General features: G+C 45.3%; 1 protein-coding gene and 1 pseudogene across 5 annotated transcripts in view; one reads left to right on the forward strand and one right to left on the reverse strand.

Moving 5' to 3' along the window:
* The first annotated feature begins 219 nt into the window (after nt 1–219).
* The window catches only part of adamts10 (ADAM metallopeptidase with thrombospondin type 1 motif, 10), a 50007-nt gene continuing 25998 nt past the window's right edge, over nt 220–24228 (forward strand). For 3 of the 5 annotated variants that reach the window (XM_028999771.1, XM_028999775.1, XM_028999774.1), the window contains exons 1-10: nt 220–370; nt 1754–1832; nt 3193–3505; nt 16847–17208; nt 20444–20603; nt 20682–20884; nt 21055–21138; nt 21558–21703; nt 22796–22839; nt 24040–24145. In XM_028999771.1, coding sequence (XP_028855604.1) covers nt 3403–3505; nt 16847–17208; nt 20444–20603; nt 20682–20884; nt 21055–21138; nt 21558–21703; nt 22796–22839; nt 24040–24145 — 1208 coding nt within the window. In that variant the 5' untranslated portion in view covers nt 220–370; nt 1754–1832; nt 3193–3402. Of the gene's footprint in view, nt 371–1753; nt 1833–3192; nt 3506–15885; nt 16167–16828; nt 17209–20443; nt 20604–20681; nt 20885–21054; nt 21139–21557; nt 21704–22795; nt 22840–24039; nt 24146–24228 lie in introns of all 5 variants that reach the window. The other 2 variants (XM_028999772.1, XM_028999773.1) reach the window with 2 other exon arrangements.
* Nucleotides 7124–7278, reverse strand: LOC114802756 (uncharacterized; annotated as a pseudogene).

A 24228-nucleotide genomic window follows, 5' to 3' on the forward strand; every position in this document is an offset into this window, starting at 1 on the left:
CAGATATTCGCCAATTAACCAAATCTGATACATTGCATATTTGATGACGATGTTCATCTTTAAATTTAGTTCCTCATTAACAGTATTTTTTTTTATTTGTCACTGTTGTTTTATGCTTTGGGGCTGCCGCGTACACTAGATTCTCCAGACGGAGCGCGAACGCAGCTCCTCCTCGCGGTCCGCTCCCGCAATGACTCTCCGCACTTCCTGCTCCGTTCGCCGAGAGCCGCGCTGCCAGAAAGCGAGCGGGCGGTCGGGCATCATCTCGCGCAGAGGCTCGCTGTGGTCCTTGTCGCGTCCACGTCGTTCGTAGCGGGCAGTGGGCAGGCGGACCGGGTTTTGACGGAGACCGAGGAGTCCAGACGTAAAGGTGGGACCGTCAATCTCTCTTTTCTCTGACCTGTGGTTGAAGTAGCGAAGGTTTTATGGGCACGGTCGTTTTCGGGCTTCTTTCATAACCAATATTTCACTGCCTCGCGCAGACCACATATATACAAATGCATGGAAAACGCATTCTTCCTCAAAATCCAATAGGAATTCTGCTCGTGTGTAAGTTTACCTACTGCAAGACTGGAGTACTAGGAGTATACTTGACACCACTAACTTATTTCGTACAGATGAAAATCATTGAACTGATCACTGACAGGTGACGGAGTTGGATGGCTCTGAATCCTGTGAGATGAATGTTCTGTTGGAGTTTTTTTTCGTTCTGTTCACTGTGGCCTGTGGGTGATCTGCTGCTTAAGTGATTACAAGGATGGAGCTAGGGGTCATTTTATGGAATGAAGTCCAGTGCGGATACAAACAGGACGGATGTGTGCAGTTTATCATGGGTCAAACACCCTACGGCTCCCACAATGCTCGTGTAATGGAAAACTTGGTTTTAAGTAAAGCGTGGCTACGGTTTTTGCAGAGAACGGGGGGCTTCTGAGTAACCTTAGCGGCCATACCCCCGAGTCAGAGTGCAGGAGCACTTTTCCCCATGTCCCGCCTCCTGTCCTCAATTACTGTTCCCACTTCCTGCTCTCTGCATGTAGCCTGAAATGCAAAAGTGGGCTGTTGTCTGTAATGCAATGGGGTTTGTAGAACCTGGAATTTCATGCATGCTGGCTTGAGGTCTGCTTCAGCTTTGCGGATGGCTGCCTGCTGACAGTGGCCTATTGCTCCATGAACTTGTATCTACTGAATGGGCATTCAAGGCTTTGTCCCTTTTGTTAATTACACCCCCCACTCAGTCCTGGGCTATTTGGGGTGGAAGTTATGGTCAATTCATGTTCTTACATCATTTTTGAAGTTGTTAACAGGGGTGCTGTCTGAAGCAGCTAAAGACAGAAGAAGCCTAAACGGAAATAATTTGCAGTAATGGTTTCAGTTTTCAGTGCTGTTGAACACATAAGACTCCCACATAAATCTCCCCATAAGACTAACCCTGCACTTTTAAAGTAACCAGTTTGCAGACAGTTGCATACATGTTCAGAGACAAGCATACACATATAGATGGAAAGGTTGTAGAAATTAAGGTAATTAAGGTCAAGACCTAGCTTCAAGCATATTTGGCTCCACCTACTGGCATTACAATTTTGTAATGTAATGCCACTTTATTTATGTTTATTTGGGGACTAAATGGATCACTCTCTCCACTATCCCCTCACTTTTACCCATGAATTGTTTAGAAAGATGGCCTTATGTGAGCTGTGAAGGAAGTGATGTTTTAAATTTTATATGTTGTAAAAGCTTTCTGTCTGGTTTTCAGTTTCAGTGTGGGACTGAAACGCCTGGATTCCAGTCTCTACTTACTTTCTACAAGATAATTAACTCTGAAACCAGTCAAGGTGAGGACACTTCATATTTTGGAGCTCACACACCTACCTACACAACCTCATATACATACATACTCAAATAAAGGTGCATTAATTAATACATGAATATGAATATATTTAGACACATATATACTCAAATATGTGAAAACACACTCTCACTCACACAGTGGTCATGTGGGCACACTAGCTCACACACACACACACACACACACACTAATACTTACCATAGCATTTGCTCTTACATGAAAAAATGGCAATACCGAGAGATCTTTTTTTTCTGCTTTTCTTTCCTATTTTTCTGTGTGTGTGTGTGTGTGTGTGTGTGTGTGTGTGTATGTATATGTTGGGGGGGGGGGGTCGTATTGGGGGGAAAAGAGGCAACCTATTTCCTCACTACCATTGCCAAGCCATTTTCCATCTGTTTCAGATTACCTTTGGCTGCAGTTGGTCTGACGCCAGAATGGCTCCTCTGATTCCCTGTCTGCCCACTCTGTGTAGAGAGGGGGAGGGAATGAGAGAGAACGAGAGCCAGGATTCTCTAATTCTTAAAAAGCATCTGTATATAGAATACATGTATAAGCATATTTCAGGGATGGCTCTGAACTTTTTGCTCACGTTCAAATAGGTAATTTTTGCTCACTATTCCTGCCATCTTAAACACTTCTCTATATATTTGTACAAAAAAGAAGAGTAACACCAACTCAAACCATGTCTACAGTAACAGTGAACCAGGCAGAGTACCAACTTCAGCCAGAAGTGCCCCAACAGTTTATCAAAAATACTTTACTTTCTCCTGATACAAAAATACTAATTATTTACTGGATATTGTATTCTTGCTCTATGGCTCTATCCTAGTCTCCAGAACTTTTGACTGGTAGTGTATACTGTTTCCTTCTGTTCACCACCATAGTGAGAGAGTCTGTGTGTGTGTGTGGATTATGAGAGAATGGCATTTGTTCATTTTGTCTGTAATGCAATGTGTCTGTGAGTTTCACCCCTGGTTTGTGCTAATGACTGGTTCGGTATGCTCTGATGTGACCCCCTGTGGTTGGCTCTGGTTGGGTCATTACTCAACTGTATGGCCAATGCTTTAAACATCAAAATAAACTCAGCTGAGCCAACATTAAGTGAAAAGTCAAGTTTGGTCATGTCCCTCTCACCACCTGTCTCTTGTATGTCAGGCAGCAAAGAGGAGGATTTATGAGAATTGAGAAATGTGGCCTGCACAATGTGCTAGTTATTGTGACGCAGATGGTATTTGTGTTACAATTTTCTAAACTTTTCTAAAATGTCAAAGTTTAGCACTCAATTTTAGGGGTGCGTTTAAGATACTTGGGAAGTTCATTAAATTCTGCTTAATTCTCTGTGACAGGGACCCCGTGTTTCAACATAATCCAGTCCCTGTACCTTGGCACAGACATCACAGAAAGACTTACATACACAGTGTGTGAAAGTGTGTGGTTAATGATGGCCGCCGAGAGCAGCGCCACACTCTGGTGAAGTGAACAGTCTGTCCGAAGGGCTGGAGTCATGTTGGCAAGGAAGCCCTGGCACTATACTCAGGCTAGCTGTAGTAGTAACCATGGGAACGATGCGAAGACTCTGGGCCTGTTTGGTCGTCGTTGCCATGGTTGTATGCACAGTTTCCGAGAGTGGTATCACTGACGACTTGACGAGCTCACAAGGTCAGTACATTTCTTTCTTACAATTCCTTTCTCATTGGCCTTTTCCATATGAACTTTGCCCTCTTTGTTCCAACAGAATATCAATTGTGAACACAATTCTGGATTCTCTAAGATTAACCCTTCCGCCTTACACAGTATCACCTGTTTCCAATTGTCAAAAGAACACTAGCTTCTTTTATATTGCCACTACTGACTGATTTCATTCATTTCCTTTGTGCCACAAATCATTCCAATAGCTGTTTGGTCCAAACAGCTGTTAGGTAGCCTAGTGGGTAAGACACTCGCCTGTGAACCAGAAGACCCGGGTTCATATCCCACTTACTACCATTGTGTCCCTGAGCAAGACACTTAACCTTAAGTTGCTCCAGGGAGACTGTCCCTGTAAATACTGATTGTAAGTTGCTCTGGATAAGGGCGTCTGATAAATGCTGTAAATGTCCAAGTTAGTTTTTCTAGGGAATAGTAGATTACTTACATTACTTACAACAAATACCTGCTCAATTTTTTTCAAAGACCAGTATAGTTAATTTTATAAACTGTAAATGTAGGCTATGTTGTCTATTACATACATATACAGCTGAATAGAATCAGGGTTAGTCCACAAGACATGACAAGGTAAAGCCCAAATTCAGCAGTCAGTCACACAATAGTCTGTAGTACAATGTACCATAACTGCTTGTAAACAAGATGACCCAGTATATAATACATAATCCTACGGTCATTATGTTTACAGTCATGTTAAAAAAACATTTGAAAAAGTCATGGAATTAAAAAAAATTCCAGGCCTTGAAAGGTTTTGGAATACAAAATAAACATAAAGTTGTGGGAAATTCAAAAGACTCTGCGAGAAGCATTTTTCTATGTTTACAACAACATTTAAAACTAGAGCAGTCTATAGTGTCTTTGCCAGCTTTACATAGTGAACGTGGTACTACATGCGTTCCTTCCATATTCCAGCACCTCCGCAGCAAAATAAAAGTTATGTAAATTACAGCTGATGATCTATGCTGGAACATGATGGGGGCTCGGGCTCGGGCTGCTTGGACTTGGTGAAAGAAACACTGTTGTTTAAGTAAAGCTTGTCATAAGTCAACCCTGTTAAATTTGCCTTTTTGCTTTTTTCACATTTGCACAAAATGTTTACTTTTTGTGATTTTTTTCACATTTGCACAGAAAGTTCAGAGAACATATGGTCATGACAATCATGACAATCTTAGAGTAACTGAAATGTCATGGAAATTCTTTTTTACTTTGTTTATTGGAATTAGAGCATGAGCAATAACAATATTCTCAAGATGGAAATTATTTCGCAAAATGTGTAAGAAACCTGCTAATAAACCCAACAATCATTTTACAGTAAAATTAATTAAAACAGGTTGTTTTAATTAAAGGTTGTTTCTGAGTGGATCTTCAAAACCAAAAGATCCATGACCAGCCGACACAAGAACAGTTTCTTCCCCTCTCCATCTCCCTCCTAAACAGCTGATACTGTAAATCACCTCCATCATTGCACAATGCACTTTATGTTCACTTGTGTATAAGATTTATTTATTTATTTATTTGTCTATTTATTCATAAAAAGTAGATATAGTTATTTATAAATCACAAACAAATCCACAACTTGTACAATAACACCACATCCTTGCACATTGTTGTTGTTGTTTTTTTCCTACATTGTACTTGAGAGACACCATCTACCGGAATCAAATTCCTTGTATGTGCACTTACTTGGCCAATAAATACGATTCTGATTCTGATGACAGAATCCTAGTCCAGCTTTGAGATGAACCTGTTTGAGCTGGGCACTGCTCTGCCTGTGGTTTGCACTGTAATATATAGTCTTCAAAAGTACAACAAGGACTTTATCAGTGATTTCAATGATTTACTGGGTTTACTAAATATGATCGGATGCTAATGTGTGCTGTCCTGAGAAACCTCAGATTAGATGGACAGCGTTTGTGTACAGCAGTTTTCAGATCCTGCCACAGATTCTCGATTGGATTTAGATCTGGGCTTTGACTGGGCCATTCTAACACATGGATATATTTTGTTTTAAACCATTCCATTGTTGCCTATCTTTATGTTTAGGGTCATTGTCCTGCTGGAAGGTGAACCTCCGCCCCAGTCTCAAGTCTTTTGCAGACTCCAAGAGGTTTTCTTCCAAGATTGCCCTGTATTTGGCTCCATCCATCTTCCCATCAACTCTGACCAGCTTCCCTGTCACTGCTGAAGAGAAGCACCCCCAGAGCATGATGCTGCCACCACCATACTTGACATTGGGGATGGTGTGTTCGGAGTGATGTGCGGTGTTAGTTTTCCGCCACACGTAGCATTTTGCATTTTGCCCAAAAAGTTCCATTTTGGTCTCATCTGACCAGAGCACCTTCTTCCACAGTTTTGCTGTGTCCCCGACATGGCTTGTGGCAAACTGCAAATGGGACTCATTCTGGTTTTCTTTTAACAATGGCTTTCTTCTTGCCACTCTTCCATAAAGGCTAACTTTGTGGTGTGCACGACTATTAGTTGTCCTATGGGCAGATTCACCTGAGCTGTAGATCTCTGCAGCTCGTTTAGAGTCACCATGGTCCTCTTGGCTGAATTTCTGGTTAGCGCTGTTCTTGTTCAACCTGTGAGTTCAGGTGGACGGCCTTGTCTTGGTAGGTTTACAGTTGTGCCATACTCCTTCCATTTCTGAATGAGTAGCCTAAGCCTGCTTTAAATTTCTCAATAACTTTATCCCTGACCTGTCTGGTGTGTTCTTTGGACTTCATGGTGTTGTTGCTCCCAATATTCGCTTAAACAACCTCTGAGGCCATCATAGAGCAGCTGTATTTGTACTGACATTAGATTACACACAGGTGCACTCTATTTAGTCATTAGCACTCATCAGACAATTTCTATGGGCAACTGACTACACTCAGACAAGAGGGGGCTGAATAATTATGCACACCCCACTTTTCAGTTTTTTATTTGTAAAAATTTTTTGGAATCATGTATGATTTTCGTTCCACTTCTCAAGTGTACAATACACTTTGTATTGGTCTTTCACGTGGAATTCCAATAAAATCAGTCGGTCTACATGGGTAATTCAATTGAGCTTCTAAAGTTTCTTCATTAATAAGGTGTAAAGCCCTAGGGCTCTCATGTTTCCTCCTTCCTATGACCCCCCCATCTATATCACATAGCTGTCTTTGATCAGTTTGAGACTGTCAAGTGATTGTCATTGTGATACACAGCTCAGCACACGGTGCACACAACGAAATGTGTCTTCTGCATTTAACCCATCACTCTTAGTGATCAGTGGGCAGCCATGACAGGAGCCCGGGGAGCAGTGTATGGGGACTGTGCTTTGCTCAGTGGCACCTTAGCGGCACGTTGCCGCTTCGGGCAACTTTCTGATTACGGAGCCTCTTCCTTATCCACTAGGCCAACACTGCCCCGAAATGTGTCCTCTGCTTTTAACCCATCACCCTTGGTGAGCAGTGGGCAGCCATGACATGCGTCCGGGGAGCAGTGTGTGGGGACGGAGCTTTGCTCAGTGGCACCTTGGCGGATAAGGATTCGAACCGGCAACCTTCCGCTTCCCTAACCACTAGGCCAACACTGCCCCCACCAAATCAGGGGAGAGCGTGAACGCAGTCACCCACTACCAGAAATTATGCAGTGAAGATTCACACATTTGGGGAACATTGCACAGCCGGAGTGCAATGGCTGAGCCTTGCCCTGGGTGAACCGCCTTCTTAATCATGGTATCTCCCCTTCCTGGTAAGTATCATATCATTATCATAGTTATTTGAAGATTTCAGGTTCTCCTAGTAACCCACCCCATCTTTTTAAGGAGTTTTTTTCCACTTTTGTACCTTATGTGCTCAGTATTAGTAATGGTAGTTTAACCAATGGAATTATACCTGTGAGTTTTAAGCATGCTGTGGTTACACCACTGATTAAAAAGCTTGGTTTTGACGCCACTGTATTTTAAAATTTTAGGCCAATCTCTAAGCTCCCTTTACTCTCAAAAGTATTAGAGAAAATAGTTTACTACCAGTTGAAATCATTTTTGGATGAGCACAATATTCTTGAAGTGTGTCAATCTAGGTTTAAAAGCAGTCACAGCACTGAATTGGCACTTATAAAAGTTTTATCTTCCTGTCTTGTTTGTACAATTGGGTGGGCTTTCAGGGTGGTGTTTAAGAGTGGTTTAGGTCTTAACTAACTGATAGAAGATAGTCTCTGGGCTCTTCTGTTCTCTTTTTACTTACTTCCTGTACTAGGTTAAATTCTTCTGAAATTGTCACGTTCCCCTCTAGCTCAGGTGAATGAAAATGGCGTATTTTTTTTCAACTCAGGAAAAAATGAAACAACTAAAATGTCCTTTCTTGTATTACCACGCCTCTCCTCAAGAGGTCTTGTTGCAGGATCCTCAGCGAGGCCCCCGAAGATCGCCCTTGTCCTTCACAGGCCTCGAACCGGTGTCTCCGGGAGCTGCGGCGTGGCGGAGCTGTAATGAGACTAGGGGAGACGAGACGGACATGTCTAATGTGGTCGTACTCGGTAGGCGAGTAGACCAGGATATCGTTGATGTAGACAATGACAAAGTGCATCAGGTAGTCCCTGAAAACGTCATTCATAAATCCCTGAAAGTACGCGGGGGCATTGGCCAGTCCATAGAGCATGACCCGGTACTCATAATGACCAGAAGTTGTGCTGAACGCCGTCTTCCACTTGTCGCCTGCTCGAATCCTAACCAGGTTGTAGGCACTCCGGAGGTCGAGCTTAGTGAAAAATTTCGCCCCCCGGAGTTGCTCAATAGCAGATGGAATTAGTGGAAGGGGGTGTGGATACCTCACTGTGACTGCGTTGAGCCCTCGGTAGTCAATGCAGGGCCGGAGTCCGCCATTCTTCTTCTCAACAAAGAAGAAGCTAGCGGGGGCAGGAGAATGGATCGCACGATATATCGCTGCCTGAGGGCCTCGGCCACATACTTCTCCATTGCCCGAGTCTCTGGCTCAGACAACGGATACACACGCGACCGAGGGGGTGTTGCTCCAGGCTGGAGATCTATGGCGCAATCCCAAGCGCGGTGTGGGGGGAGGCTCAAGGCCTTGGAGGCACTAAACACCTCCGCCAGATCAGAATAGTGAGGGGGAACAGAAACGGGCAAATCAGCTAAGGGGCTTTCAACGGAAGTAGAACTAACAGAAACGGGTGCCAAATTGCAATGAGAAACACAAGATGGTGACCACGCGATAATCGTGTTTTCGACCTAATTGATGCTGGGGTTATGCTGGCGTAGCCAAGGTAATCCCAGCACCAATTGGGTGTCTAACATGGGTAAAACAAAAAACTCTAGGGATTCAGAATGGTGAGGGGGAATAGAAAGAGTGACCAATTCAGATTTGTGTGTGACTGGTGCATTACTGACGGGGTGACCATCCAGGGCCCGACCGGTGATCGGCCGTGGCAACTCCACCCGGGATATCGAGAGAACCAGGGATAAAGAGATGAAATTCCCAGCCAATCCCGAATCTATTAGGACAGACACAGGGATAGTGTTATCACCATGGGAAATGACACCAGAAACAAAAAACTGAGAACTGAATTGGTAGGATGTGGTGGATACTCTAATACTAGCCCCCTCTGGTACTCGAAGGCGCGGGCACCCGACTATGGAGTGCCTTGGGTCCGCGCAGTAGAGACAAAGTCCTCGCTCTTGGTGTCTCCTCTTCTCCTTCTGCCGACAATCGTGTGGACCTCGGCTGCATGGGTTCCTGGGCGGCTTCCGCACTCCCTGGACCAGGGGCAGGAGTCTCTGACACCGGATCAGACCGGATCCGAGGACGAACGAGTCTGGAAGAAGTTGTGGAGGTAGTCGCAGGCGCCAATCGCCCTTTCCCGCGCAGATGCTGGTCCATCTTAATGGCCAGAGCGATCACGGCATCCAGCCCTAGATCAGCATCGCGGCAGGCCAGTTCGGTCTGTAAGCCTTGGCTCAAACTGTTCCGGAATACTGTTATGAGCGCAGGCTCATTCCAGCCACTGTCTGCGGCAAGGATCCGGAATTCGATTGAATAGTCTGCCACAGAAGCATTGCCCTGCCTGAGCCGCAGGAGGCTCTGACTGCTCGACTGCCCCTGGTCCGGGTGGTCGAAGACGATCTTGAAGCTTGCCAGGAACGCAGTGTACGACGTCTTCTCAGGGCCTCCTCCCCGATACACGGCTGCCTCCCAGTCATGAGCACGCCCAGAAAGCCGCTAGATGAAAACAGAGATTTTCTGAATGTCATTGAGCTCAGGAAACTCCGCGAAATACAACTGAAAGGAGAGCAGGAAATTCCTGCAGGTACCCGGATCCCCGCTGTTACGCTCCGGCAGCGAAGCATGATGGTGGTCGGAGCTGCGGGGCTCCGCCGTCGGTGCGGGCGGAGCTGGTGGTCGTGTAGTGGACTGCAGGGCATTCACCACTTGCTGGAGTAGCTCATAAACCTGCTTCAGCTGTGTTTCATGGCGGTGAAGTATAGGAAGCAGCTGGGGGGGGTTCTTCCGTCGGCAGAGGGATGTGGAATGCGTCCATCTTCTCTCGTTCAGGTTCGGTCTTCTGTCACGTTCCCCTCTAGCTCAGGTGATGAATGGAGGACGCAGGTTGAAAAATGAAAATGGCGTATTTATTTTCAACTCAGGAAAAAATGAAACAACTAAAATGTCCTTTCTTGTATTACCTCTCCTCAAGAGGTCTTGTTTCAGGATCCTCAGCGAGGCCCCCAAAGATCGCCCTTGTCCTTCACAGGCCTCGAACCGGTGTCTCTGGGAGCTGCAGCGTGGCGGAGCTGTAGTGAGACTAGAGGGGAGAGTTGAGTTCCTGTCCTACCGTGGGGTTCACAGTCACTGTCGTTTAAGGACAGCATGCAGTGTGGCGGGGAACTCTGGTTGTGTGAGGGAGAGCGAATGAAGGACTAGAGGGACCGGCTGGTTATAAAGAGGAGTGGACAGACCCATTACCGCTAAACTAACCAATCACCAATCAGAAGTCATTATCCCGCTAAGCACCCGTGATTACCACCACTTACCTGTGATGAAGAACAGGTGGGAATAATCAGGGTGCTAGTGAGCCCCGGAAGAACACACACTAATATATGGGAGAGTTCGACCGCTGGGGGCGTGGCAGAGGTGGCACGAATGTTACAGAAATATGGAATTGTGTCCCAATTCTATTCCAACAAGAATCAAATTTATATGCCACTAATACAAGAAAATATGTATTCTGCATATTTGTTACTGAAGTGTATTGCATAAATTAAAGCTTGGATGTCATTGAATTTTTTACATTTTGAAAAAAAAGACAAGTCATGTTGTTTGGAGTGAGTGATAAGAGTTAAAATTTACTTAGTGTCACGGTCTCCGGAATCGTGTGAGCACATGTTGGAGGAGACGAGGACGATGCAACGCAAGGAGGCAGGAAATTTCTGCGAACGCGAACCGGCGTTAGTGTACAATAGAGGACGGGACAGGACGAGAGGAAAGACTTCATGAGAAAGGAACTCGATCAGGGCAGGAACGGTCTTACAAGGTGGCAAGGAGAGAGGAACCGAGTCGTAATGACAAATGTCATTCAATGACTGAGGGACTGGCAGCGACCATCTAGCCAATTTATAGGACGCTCGACGGCCCCAGAGCGGATGCGGTACACTCAATCACTGGGGAAGGGTCCAGGATGAATCGACTCGGTATCCAAGACCGCTCCTCCGGTCCGTAGCCGGTCCAGTGCACCAAATACTGGACTCCCCGACCCCTGACGTCCTGCGTGTGGTGGTGAGGGGGGCCGACCGTGCTGTTCTCCAGGCTTTTCGGCAGCCACGGATCATCTGACGGGCCGAAGGGACCCCACCTGCGGGCACCTGGTGAGTGAAGATGGCGGGTTGAAAGCCATAACAGATTTCGAAGGGACTATGGCTGGTGGCGGAGGAGAGCTGCAGGTTATGGACCAGCTCCGCTCAAAGGAGAAAACCGGGCCAGGTGTGTTGATGTTCTGACGCAAAGCACCTGGCCGTTGGTCTGAGGCTGGTAGCCAGAGGAGAGACTGTAGGTGGAACCAATGAGGCGGCGCCTTCTACACACCAGAGACAAACTGGGGTCCCCGATAGGAGACAATGTCCTGGGGGAACCCATGGAGGCGGACGACATGTTGAAGCACAAGGTCAGCAGTTGTGTGCTGTTGGGACAGTGCGTCAGCCTTTTGATTTCTGGAACCGGGACGGTAGGATAACTGGAAGTTAAATTGATTGAAGAACAGGGCCCACCTCGCCTGACGGGGATTGAGTTGTTTGGCAGCTTTGATGGTGATGAGGTTTTGGTGATCGGTCCAGACCAGAAAGGGGGAGTGGCGGCACCTGACTGCAAGCAGCTCACGGTCCCACACCCAGTAATGCCGCTGCGTAGTAGTGAACTTCCGCGAGAACAAGCAACATGGGTGCAATTCCCGGTCCGGACTGCGTTGAGAGAGAACAGCGCCAGCACCCACCTCTGACGCATCCACAAATGGAATAGACGGATCTGGATGCTGAAGAATAGGAGCGGTGGGGAAACGAATGCACAAGGACTTGAAAGCATGAATGGCCTCAGTGGTTAGGTGAAATGGATGAAGCAACGATAGAAATTCGCAAACCCAAGAAACCGTTGCCGCTGTTTCAGCGTCGTGGGTAGGGGCCACAATGCCACTGCTTCCAGCTTCTTGAGCTCCATGGCCACACCCTGGGGCGAGATGGTAAAACCCAGGAACGTGGTGGAGTGCTGGTGGAAGGCACATTTTTCCAACTTACAGTACAGTCGGTGGGCGAGCAACCGCTTCAGGACTGCTCTCACATGTTGGATGTAGGATTCCAGGGTGGGCGAGTAAATGAGCATGTCATCCAGGTAGGCATACCATCCCAGCATGTCCTGGAGAGCATCGTTAATGAACTGCTGAAAGACGGCAGGTGCATTGCACAGTTCAAAGGGGATGACCAGTGGGGGTGATAAAGGCTGTCTTCCACTCGTTGCCTTCGCGGATGAGGTTATAGGCCGAGCATAGATCCAGCTTTGTGAAATACTTTGCCTCCGAGAGGGCGTCGAGGGCGGTGTTCGTCAATTTTATCGAGGCCACGATAGTCCACACAGGTTCTCAGACCACCATCCTTCTTGGTAACAAAGACGAACCCTGCCGCGGCCGGGGAGGTCGATGGGCGGATGGTGCCGTTCTGAAGCGCCTCCGCCACAAACTGCTCCATGGCCAATTGCTCTGCCTTTGAGAGAGAGTTGGTTCTGGATTTGAGGTGGCAGATGGGTAGGGCTGTGGCAGAAGACAGTGGCGATGGCAATGCACTCCCCACTCCAACACCATGCCTGATGACCAGGAAAGATGTGGTTCATGGAGAGACAGCCAGGGGAGCCCGAGGAGGTGTGGTGAGGTTATGATGGTGGTAATAAAAAACTGGATTTTTTTGACGTGGGAGTCGATCCGGAGCTGGAGAGGAACCGTGCAGTGAGTGATGGGTCCCGAGGAGACTGGTTGGCCGTCCACGGAGGTGATAGTGAGTGGAGCTGTGAGGGGTTCCAGGGGAATGTGATGTGCTCTCACGAAGGAGTGATCTATGAAGTTTCCAGCTGCCCCAGAATCCACAAAGGCGGTGGTAGAGACGATCCATTCCAGGACGGCCGGGAGAGTGAGTCGGTGTCAGAACATGAGTAAGAAGTGGCCCAGCTGATTGGAACGGCACGTTTCCCGGACGAATAGGGCAGTTTAAGCGGGTGTGTGAAGGACAAGCACAGTATGCACGCAAACCCTCCTGGAAACGTCGCTGTTTCTCTTCCTGGGTGAGGGCTGTCCGTCCAAGCTGCATGGGTTCCCCCCGATTGTCTGGAGGAGTGACGGTGTTTGAGGTGGTGAGAATGGAGGTCGGGGAGTCCGGTGCACAGTTGGAGTGGGAGTCACAGTTTTCGGGAGGGCCAGCAGATGGCGATCGATCCACAGCGGCAGTTGCTTCATATGTCTCCCAGCTGACCATCTCACCGCGGATTCGTGGGTCCAGCTGAGTTTTTGCAGCCAGGATCCGGAATCAAGCGGTGAATTGGCCGCGTTCACACTCCCGGTGCGCGACAGATACCTCATGTAAACGCTGCCGCAGGAAACGAACCTCCTGCGACAGACATTCGATGAGGTCCTCCTGGCGCGTGACCCGATCACACAAAGCAGCGAATTCGGAGGAATTAACAATGGGCTCAGTCATTCTGTCACAGTCACCAGAATCAGAACGTGAGCACGTGTTGGAGGAGACAAGGAGCCTCAGTGCGATGGAATGCAAGGAGGCAGGTAAGTTCCCTCTGAGTTACTCTGTGAACTGGCGTGAGGCAGGAACGGTCTTATGAGGTGGCAAGGAGAGAGGAGCCGAGTCGTGATGACAGTGGCCATCTAGCCAATTTATAGGAGTCACGTTACCTCGTTTTCCGTGTTACTCCCAGTCACATGATGGAATCGTGTGACACTTAGGTTCTTTAAGTCAACACTTTACACATACAGCAAAAAATGTAGGTGTCAGAATTGACATTTGATGCACAGACCAGCACAGTGGTCAACTGAGACAGCCGTCCAGAGTCAAGACACTTTTCTCTCAGCGTCACTTTATAATCCATGCTCTTATTATGTCTCGTCTGGGCCCGATGGAAGACTCTCCTCAGTGCAAGACACATGAAAGTATAGAGCTTGCTAAAAAAAAGCACCCAAAGGACTCCAAGATGGTGAGAAATATGATTCTCTGGTCTGATGAGAACAAGAGATCTTATAAGTGGTATGTGTTGAGAAAACCAGGAACTGCTCATCACCTATCCAATACAATGCCAACAGTGAAGCATGGTGATGGCAGAATCATGTTGTGGGGGTGTTTTGCAGCTGCAGGGACAGGATGACTGGTTGCAATTGAGGGAAAGGTGAAGGTGGACATGTACAGGATATCATGAACTAAAACCTTCTCAGGAGTGCTCAGGACCTCAGACTGGCCGAAGCTTTACCTTCCAACAAAAGAATGACCCTAAGCACACAGCTAAAATAACAAAGGAGTGGCTTCTCATCATATCTCTGACTGTTTTTGAATGACCCAACCAGAGCCCTGACTTAAACCCAATTGAGCATCTCTGGAGAGAACTAAAAATGACTGTCCACCAACGTTTATCATCCAGCCTGCCAGATCTGGAGAGGATCTGCAAGGAAGAATGGCAGAGGATCCCCAAATTCTGGTGTGAAACATTTGCTTTCTCAAAACACTCATGGCTGTATTAGATCAAAAGGGTGCTTCTACGAAGTACTGAGCAAAGGGTCTGAATACTTATATTATAATACTGATATTTCAGTTTTTCTTTGTTAATAGATTTGCAAAAATTCCAACAATTCTGTGTTTTTCTGTCAATATGGGGTACTGTGTATGTATTAATGAGGACAAAATTAACTTAAATTTATCAAATGGTTGCAATATAACAAATATTACAGGGTCTTTGACCCTGATGCTGATCGTTCCCAGAGGTGACAGGAGGAAGAGTGGTCACTACAACTGGTGTGATAGTTGGTTGTTGGAATTGCGATGACCACAGTGACTTTCCAGGGAGATGTCAGGTTTCCCCCAGGTGCTTTCTGGGTACCCTCTGCCCTAGAGCCAGAGGCACGTTTTTGGATAGTAAATCTCTTGGCAAGATGCAGGAAATATATGGTTTCAGAGTTGCTGTGGAGGACCTCCAGGCCTGTGAGTGCAGCAATCATGTCTCCAAATCCTGGAATTTATGGTTTTGATGCAGTCTTAGAGTGATTAGTGTCATCCTAGAAATAAAAAACAAAAGCTACAAGAGCTTGCTAAAGTTTCTAATTTAACGTCCAACCTCCGTAAGTCAAACTTTGATCTTGTTCAGACCTAATCTTGTTCGACAAAGCCTTGTAAAAAATTCTTGTGGTGTTTTTAGTGTGTTCATTTTGCACTGTTGTCACCAGCATTTGTGCTGCTTGACTGGCTGGGATCCCACCAGTTCAGAAAACATTAATCAAATGTTTTGGTAAGTTTTAAATACTGTTTCACTGTCCTGCAAAATACATGGATTAAAGTTTTCTGTCGCTATGACGGATTTACGTCAACTGAGTGCATAAAAGTCCCTTATAAACCGAACGTGTCTATTGTCTTCTATGGTATGCGCACTTGAAAAGCAACCAGCTACGTGGCCAGCTGTGCAGCAAAGCAACACTCCAAGTGCTTATGCAGACTACAAGGTCAAAGTTGAATATAATTATGTCTGTTGTGAAACCTTAATTCGCAACCAAGCACCACTCATAGCAAGATGGACGAGACGTTGATTATAGCATTGTGTCACTAGGTGAATTCTGTGACGCACATACTATGTGCTGGGGAACAAGCCGTTGCACCGGGAGAGGACACTGTACGAGCTGCGTAGGAGGACCGGGGGCGTTTGGTCTGTGAGGGAGAGACTGGCGGGGAATGAGGACGGGGAGGAAGCAGTCGACGCACTGCAGCGCGCCGGGGAGTGGGTTCGGGATCTGCGGGAATTACCGGGGCAGAGGAGAACCGGAAGACGGCAGGTTTCAGGATGGTCCGGGAGCATGGACTGGACAGGAGGATGTCTTGGGCGGCAGGAAGGTAGGGGAGCATGAATGTCGTCTTAAACAAAGGATCAGGCAGGCTCAGGGTTGTTAACAGGCAGATGTCGTGGCCGTGAAATTCAAATCAGGGTTCCGTTGTGGTCTCAAGGGGATCAGGCAATTCTCGAAGTCGGGGGCAGGCAAAGGTCGTATTTCATGGGTCAAGGTCTTAGTAGCATAGGTAAGGGACCGAGCGTCTCGGATAAGGAATCTCATTCAAAGAGCGTGCAGCGTCTCCTCGGGGTCACCTAGAATGTTGTTTGTTGTTGACAGTGTAGAAATACCACAAGCTTTTCAGCTGAAATAATGAAGTATAATTCAAATTCAAATTTTATTTGTCACATACACAGTCATACACAGTATGATGCGCAGTGAAATGCTTTTTGCATTTGCTTTTTGTATAGTTATAAAACGCATTATGTTGTGGGATCGTAAGTGTGGTGATCGGTAATGGTGATAACCATGTCTACTTTTTGATAACGCGACATAGCATTGGTTTAAAAAATAAATTAATTCAGTAAATTCAGATTATTCTTTTTTTTAAACCCATGAAAATAGGATCTTGTTCACTGTCAGTCACCTTGAGTCATTGTTTGAAAACATGTCTCACACAGTAGAATTACCTTGTATGTTTATGATATTTCTTTGTTTTGACACGAGTGCCTGTGTTCTTCCCAGTGGAGTTCCTGTCCAGTCTGGGTGAGTATGAGATCACTGTTCCTGTGCGTGTGGGTCCTTGGGGTGAGCCCCCCCCCCACCGTCCAGGTACCAGGCCGCGTGGTCGACGCAGCACTCCCGACAAACGACCCCACGCCAGCAAGGACACACAGCTGTACTACCAGCTGTCCACCGTCCACAGCAACTTCTTGCTCAACCTGACCCTGCACACAGGACTACTGTCCCGCCAGTTCCGTGTGGAGTACTGGAGATGGGGCCGGCTGGCCTGGAGCCACCCCTTTTCTCCCGCCTGCCACTATACTGGACATCTGCAGCACCAGCCACATACCAGTGCTGTGGCACTCAACAACTGCAATGGCCTGGTGAGATGCATATACACTCAGCATACATTAACACATAGATACAAACACAGAGTAGAAACACACACAGTGTAGAAAGAAGCCAGTGGTAGAAAGCATGACATTTGGGTTTGTTTGGATTATTATAAAGACTCAAAAGAAAACAAAGTGGCAGATTTGATAGTTTCTATTTATGGATCAGTTGAGCAAACCTGTTTTTGTGCTGTTCTTTTATTCTGATGGTGGAATTGAAAAATTGAATCAATTTGACTTATTTGTCAAACAGACGTACACAGACGTACACAAAACGAAAAAGGTGTTCTAATGATTGATTTAGTCTTCCACTGCACCTGCACCATGCTCCTGTTTTAGTCTCATTTTGGCTTAATAGTGTACAATGATTAACAGTGTTCATGAAGGCATGGATAATATCCGTTAATAATGCGTCAGGTGACTGCAGCCTGAGCACAGACCATCTTTTGCTGAAGAAGGCATGCGCTGCAAGGGGGCTTAAAGCAAAAAATATGCATGCTTTTCTAAACTCCCGGTAAAACGATTATGTTGTGCTGTAGATCTCTTGACACTTGACGCAATATCAAGTTTTTCTCCATTCCCATTTTATGTGTGTTTTGAAGGGGCAGAACGAACAATCGCCTGGTTTGATTCTATGAATCGCGTGAAAGTTCAAAGTTAAAAAAATGACCGCAGTGCAGGATCAATGCTGCCAGGTCTCTTTGCACAGCTTAGGTGATCAGGCAGCCAGTCACTACCTACACTACTTTTTAAAGAGAATTTTTATTCCACCGCCACAAAATCACCAAGCAACATCATTATCCACATCTGTGAAAGTGATTGTCATTACGATACACTGCAGCACAGCACATGGTGCACACAACAAAATGTGTCCTTTGCTTTTAACCCATCACCCTTCGTGAGCAGTGGATAGCCATGACAGGCACCCGGGGAGCATTTTGTGGGGACGATACTTTGCCTAGTGGCACCTCAGTGGCACCTTTGCGGATTATGCAGCCGCTTCCTTGACTGCCCCTGCCCGATTATACGGGCACTATACGATTAATTTCAACACCCCTACTGTCATGGCTGCCCACTGCTCACCAAGGTGATGGGTTAAATGCAGAGGTCACATTTCGTTGTGTGCACTGTGTACTATGAGGCACTCCTAAGGCCATATATCAAGAAAAGCTCGGACATACACTACGTTTTCCTCACGCATCTACATACAAAGCTCGCACATACACCAACATTTCCTCATGCATCTTCACACAAAGCTTGCACATATACAACCTTTTCCTCATGCATTTTCCTCAGTGTAATGTGTGATGTGCCCGAAAAACTCTGCAAGTCGTATGTGTGTGAGGACAGCATTGCCACTGGCCGGCTTGCCCAGCTTTTTCTGACCACGGCTCTCAATAGTCATACAGCCAGAGACAGCGGATTTTACGGTCCACTCGAGTGCACTGAGTCCAGCCATTAATTTAATTAATAGCATAGTGGCATCATCACAGGCAACACATCCTATTTCTGAGGTGGAAAGTAACAAATTCCATTTACTCATGTTACTTTAACAGAGTTGTTTTTGTGAGTAATTTCACATTTTTGAAGTAGTTTTTAAAATAAGTAAATCGTCCCATTACTGAGCAAAACATTTAATGCAGAACAAAAAAAAATCTGCCTGATCTGAAAGAAAATTGCACAGGTTTCTTGCGCCAATCAATTACCAGCCAATCAAAAAAAAGCCACAATAGCCAATCAGAAAACAGCAGTATTGTATCTGGTCAAAATGCAACACAACAGCCAATGAAAGGTATCTGGGAATTATTTGTGTTATTATGCTACTTGAAGAAAGAAGTCCAGTTGCCATGACTCAACTTTTGGGCATCTCAAAAATGTTGCTGACCCAAACAATGGATTAGAGGGAATAGAAGAGCTGTTCAATAGGGGTCTGGTGAAGCCCCTATACTGACAGAAGGGCTGTGCTGTGGTAGGGGCTGCATGTCACAAGAAGGCACTGGAGGGTCACTGGAGGGTCTGGGGCCACCTCCCTGCACGGTGCATGGAGAGGAGCTGGGGACACCAGCAGGGACGTGCAGTGGCAGGGGCTGCATGTCACCTTATTGCACAGACCTGGCTGGACCTGGCCATGCCACCACGCCTCGCCCTGGCATCTGCTGGTCAGGGACTTCCTCCTCGGGGTTCTGATCAACAAATCACCCGAGAGATGAGAAGAACTGTTCATACTAATATACATAATTCTAATGCTGTAGTATTCTGTGGGGCAGGGTGCTTTATTTCATTTTTTATATCAGCAATCAAATAAAAATTTTATTTGTCACATACACAGTCATAAATGGTATGATATGCAGTGAAATGCTTTAGCGACTGCTAAAGACCACAGTATTGAAATTATTGCAAGTATACAGTGAACCAATATGCAAAGATTGCAACCTGTCATGATCCGGTCCGGCAGGGGCTACTCTGGGTCCGGAGTTTGGACCGGAGTTTCATGTTCGTTCTGTGTAATGTTTCCTGATCGTGTTCACCTGTGTATGATTGTATAAAGCTACCTGTCTGTTCGCCGTCGGGTCATTGTTTGGTGAGGTTCCCCTTGTCCTGTCTACCATGTATTAAACCCGTGACCTGTCTCGTGACGTCGTGCGCATGTGTCTTTTTTCCTCGCCATGTCCAGCCATCGTGACTCAAAACATAATCAAATGTTGCACTTTTATGTTTTTTATGTTGTATTCTGGGGGGACTGAGTCCCGAAGTGATTGAAAGTGAAAGTGCTGGAGTATATTAGTGTTCTGTCCTATGTAGTCAGTGTGCTATTTGTCATTAAAGACAACTGATATATTTATGTTTGCTATAGAAAGAACAAAACGAACGTTTCTTGATATGTGGCCCAGGGGACGCCTCATTTTGTACTGTGCTGCAGTGTTTCACAAAAACAGTCACTTCGCTTTCATAATGTTGATTGTGGCTGATCTATGTGCCTGATACACAACGTTGAATTATTTTAGCTGTGATTTGTCTGCAGTGTGTATGAGAACAGGTTGGCTTTTGTTTGTATTGGGTCACATGTAGGCAGGGTTAAGGAACTGCCTTATTAGAGACCCAGAAATGCCCCTGAAGTGGGTTAGTTAAGATTTCTCCCCAATTTGATTAATGTCAAAGCTATCCCCACCAGTCAGCAATGAGTGGAATTATGAGAGTCTGATCTGTATACTTCTGACCTGTCCAGCGGGGTGTTATTGTGACTCGGGGTGAGGAGTTCCTCATAGAGCCACTGCCAGCTGCTGAAAACTTCACTGACACTGAAGGGGGGGAAGGGCGCCCCCATGTGGTCTACAAGAGGTCATCCCTCCAGCACTTATACATGGACCAATCCTGTGGTGTCTTTGGTGAGTAATCATAATCATCTGACAATGAAATCCAAATATCAACTCTGACTTTTACTTCACTGATATTTGTTCTTGCAGATGAAAAGCCGAATAAAGTATTTTCCTGGTGGCAGCGGCCATTGAAACCATCGCACGACCAGATGGTACGAGGCCAGCTACCGCTGAAACGCTCAGTTAGTCGTGAACGATATGTGGAGACACTTGTAGTTGCTGACAAGATGATGGTTGGCTACCATGGTCGTCGGGACATTGAACAGTATATCTTGGCTGTCATGAATATTGTAAGTTTCAAATGCGTTTAATTTCTGGCCAATTGCACACATTGAAGTTTTTTAGACTCATGCATTGTCCTGTTTAGTATGTCTGAATTTTGCATGTTTGTGTTCAGATCCTTAGCTATACAGCAGTTCCCTATTTAACTCTGGTCTTTTCTTGTTTCTCTGGAGGTCAGGTTGCCAAACTGTTCCAGGACTCTAGTCTGGGGAATGCTGTTAATGTTGTTGTGACCCGCCTCATTGTTCTGCTGGAGGACCAGGTACCGCAATACCCCATTGTGCATAATGTCAGTAATACAGACTTGCATCCTCCTCCACCTTCACATTCTGTGTTCTGGAACACACCTAGTCTTGGGGTGGCCTAGTGGTTAAGGAAGCGGCCCCGTAATCAAAAGGTTGCCGGTTCGAATCACGATCTGCCGAGGTGCCACTGAGCAAAGCACTGTCCCCACACACTGCTCACCGGGCGCCTGTCATGGTTGCCCACTGCTCACTCAGGGTGATGGGATAAATGCAGAGGACAAATTTCACTGTATGCACCGTGTGCTGTGCTGCTGTGTATCACATGTGACAATCACTTCACTTTCACTTGTTATTTGGCTTTATATATATATAATATATATTTATATATTGTTTAGTATACAGCATATACTTACTATTCTTCTGTCTTTTATTTTAGCCAAATTTAGAAGTGAACCACCATGCAGGCAAATCTTTAGACAGCTTCTGCAAGTGGCAGAAATCCATTCAGAACCGCAATGGCAATGGCAATGCCATTCCCGACAATGGCATTGCTCACCATGACACTGCAGTGCTCATCACCAGGTGGGTTGGATGAAAACAAGGCTACTATGTGATGATCAGGGCACATGCTTGCTCATTTTGGTGTCAATTCAAATGCATTGCAAAAGTTAAATTGTGTTAATAGAAAGTCTACATCTGTGACCCACTTCTTTGAGTCTCACTCTCATTTCAAACTCTCCTCTTTTGTGTTCCTGGCTGTGCATAGATATGTCTGTCCATCTGAGACTTCCTAGCCCTGAGCTACTTTCAGCCTGTCATACAGCCAGGACCACAGCTCTGCACAGCTGTCTGGACTCTCTCACCCTTTAACAAAAAAACCCCTGTAATTTAGGATTAAAGGAGAGGTCTATGGGAGGTTTCAACGACTCTGCAAACACAAGTCCATTTTGTATTTAAGCAGCAGTATATACTAAATAGTTGCATATTTGATTTTTGAAACTGAGTAATTTGCTGGTGGAGTGTGCTGTTTTGACAATGACATTTTTGAGAGTTTATGAACTACAGGTTCATTATACAGTCATTTGTAGTTATGGAATGTCCAGAAATTAGCTTTTTGTTTCAACTTATCATTTTTGCAGTTTAAATTCTATATGTTATTGTTGCAAATATATTATCAATGAAATGAAGGTTTACTGGTTTATGTGAACAAAATATTTGTATTTGCATGTTAAGTATCTTGTATTAAATGACAAAATCTTGATTTTGTCATTCTTTCCTCACACTGTTTTGCCATGTGACCATTGTGTGCATATTGTGATGTCTTGACTTACTTCAATAGTCACATCTTGGGTGTCATGGCCCTAGCTTAGCTTAACTATGCATCAATGAACTCAAATAGTGAATGTATTAAGCAATATAAAAATATTTATTTTCACAGATTTGTTTAAATATTTATGACAATTATGTAGATACCCCCCTCTAACTGCAAATATTTCAGTCTCTTGGGTAAGTCACACGAATCAACAATATTATCACAATTATGGAGATAAACTCATTATTTAAACCATTTGCAAAGGCATTATTTTCTCATGGCTTGAGAATGTTTGCACCCTTCATGCTCACCTGGATATTATAGTCTGTTCTGTTCTACTACTCACTGATTTTCTTTTTTAGGTATGACATTTGTATCTACAAGAACAAGCCATGTGGAACACTAGGTAAGATCTGTGAGTGTTTTTAGAGTAAGGGTCTGTGTATTTGGAAAGATGTTTATGAGGTATGTGTGTGCATGACATTTTTGTTTAAGGTCCCTATTTTAAAGTTCTTAAATTTTATGTCATATGTGCATGTGGTAGGTAGCATATTAATAATGTTCCAGCACATCTTGGTAGTGTCAGGGGGCTGTGATGTGACTAAATTAATTAGTGAATGTAGGAGGAGACATGGAACCAAATCTCAAGATAATGCAAAGTGGTGGGTGGGTACTCTGCGAGTGCATTCAGTGTACACCGCAAGGACGATGCTGATCCATGTTGATGAACAATGACCACCAACCAGGATGCTGATTAAATGGAAATTGCATCACCCGGTTCTGCGTTCATTAACTTCATGTTTCTTTGAAGTTAAATTAACTCAGCACTACATCATCCAAAAATCCCCTTTACGCAGTAGAGACAGGTCACACTGACTGCTCTTGATGAACGTAGCTCTATAAAAACTGTGATGCACTGTACATCCTGACAGCTTTCTGTTGGGACCAGCATGTTTTTGAGCTACAGTACAGTAGAATGAGATAGGATAAAACAACATCTGTACAACATCTGTAATATTTTTTCACTATTTATAATCTGCTGCACTGTATGTTGTCCCTTCTTGTGCTGTGGAAATTGCCTGCACTTTTTTGTGTTGTTGCACCATGATCTCTGAGGAACTGTGTTGTGGGTCACTATGTACTGGGTAGACAGTTGAAGTGACCATAAGTACTACTTGACTTGACTTGAGTAGCTCTTCAGTTGGAATAGACAACCCAGCTGTGGATTTGGATCAGTCCTATTATCCCACTGACCTTGTCACCTCTTTTGGAAGGAAGGTCCTGACTACTGCAGACACACTAGCGAGATGCTGTGACACAGGCGTCTAGTCATCAGTTTAATCAATTTGACCTGTCTCAGTTGTTTTTTTGTTTCCGACACATTAGTTTTATGTACAACATGTACACATACTGCCTAATGTATCCCACCTACTGCTAGGTGTGCTTTTAATGAGACTTATTGGGATAAAAATTTAAAATACTGTCTTTTGCTGACGTCCTTTAAATGTTTGCTCTCAAGATTTGTACTGTAGTATCATATTATGATTTTTTACTTTTCTAAAGAAATAATTTGTGTTCAAATGATTGTTGAATTGTGCTGATGCAGGTTTGGCTCCTGTGGGTGGGATGTGTGAACCAGAAAGAAGCTGTAGCATTAATGAGGATATTGGCCTGGCAACTGCCTTTACCATTGCTCATGAGATAGGGCACACGTAAGTCTCTGGCATTCTTAGAAGGAGGAAGTGTTCTTTAAAGAAAATATTCAGTCTCTGTCAAGAATTATATTGATGATCAC

The sequence above is a fragment of the Denticeps clupeoides genome, chromosome 13 (genome assembly GCF_900700375.1).
Source record: "Denticeps clupeoides chromosome 13, fDenClu1.1, whole genome shotgun sequence".
Classification (NCBI taxonomy): domain Eukaryota; kingdom Metazoa; phylum Chordata; class Actinopteri; order Clupeiformes; family Denticipitidae; genus Denticeps; species Denticeps clupeoides.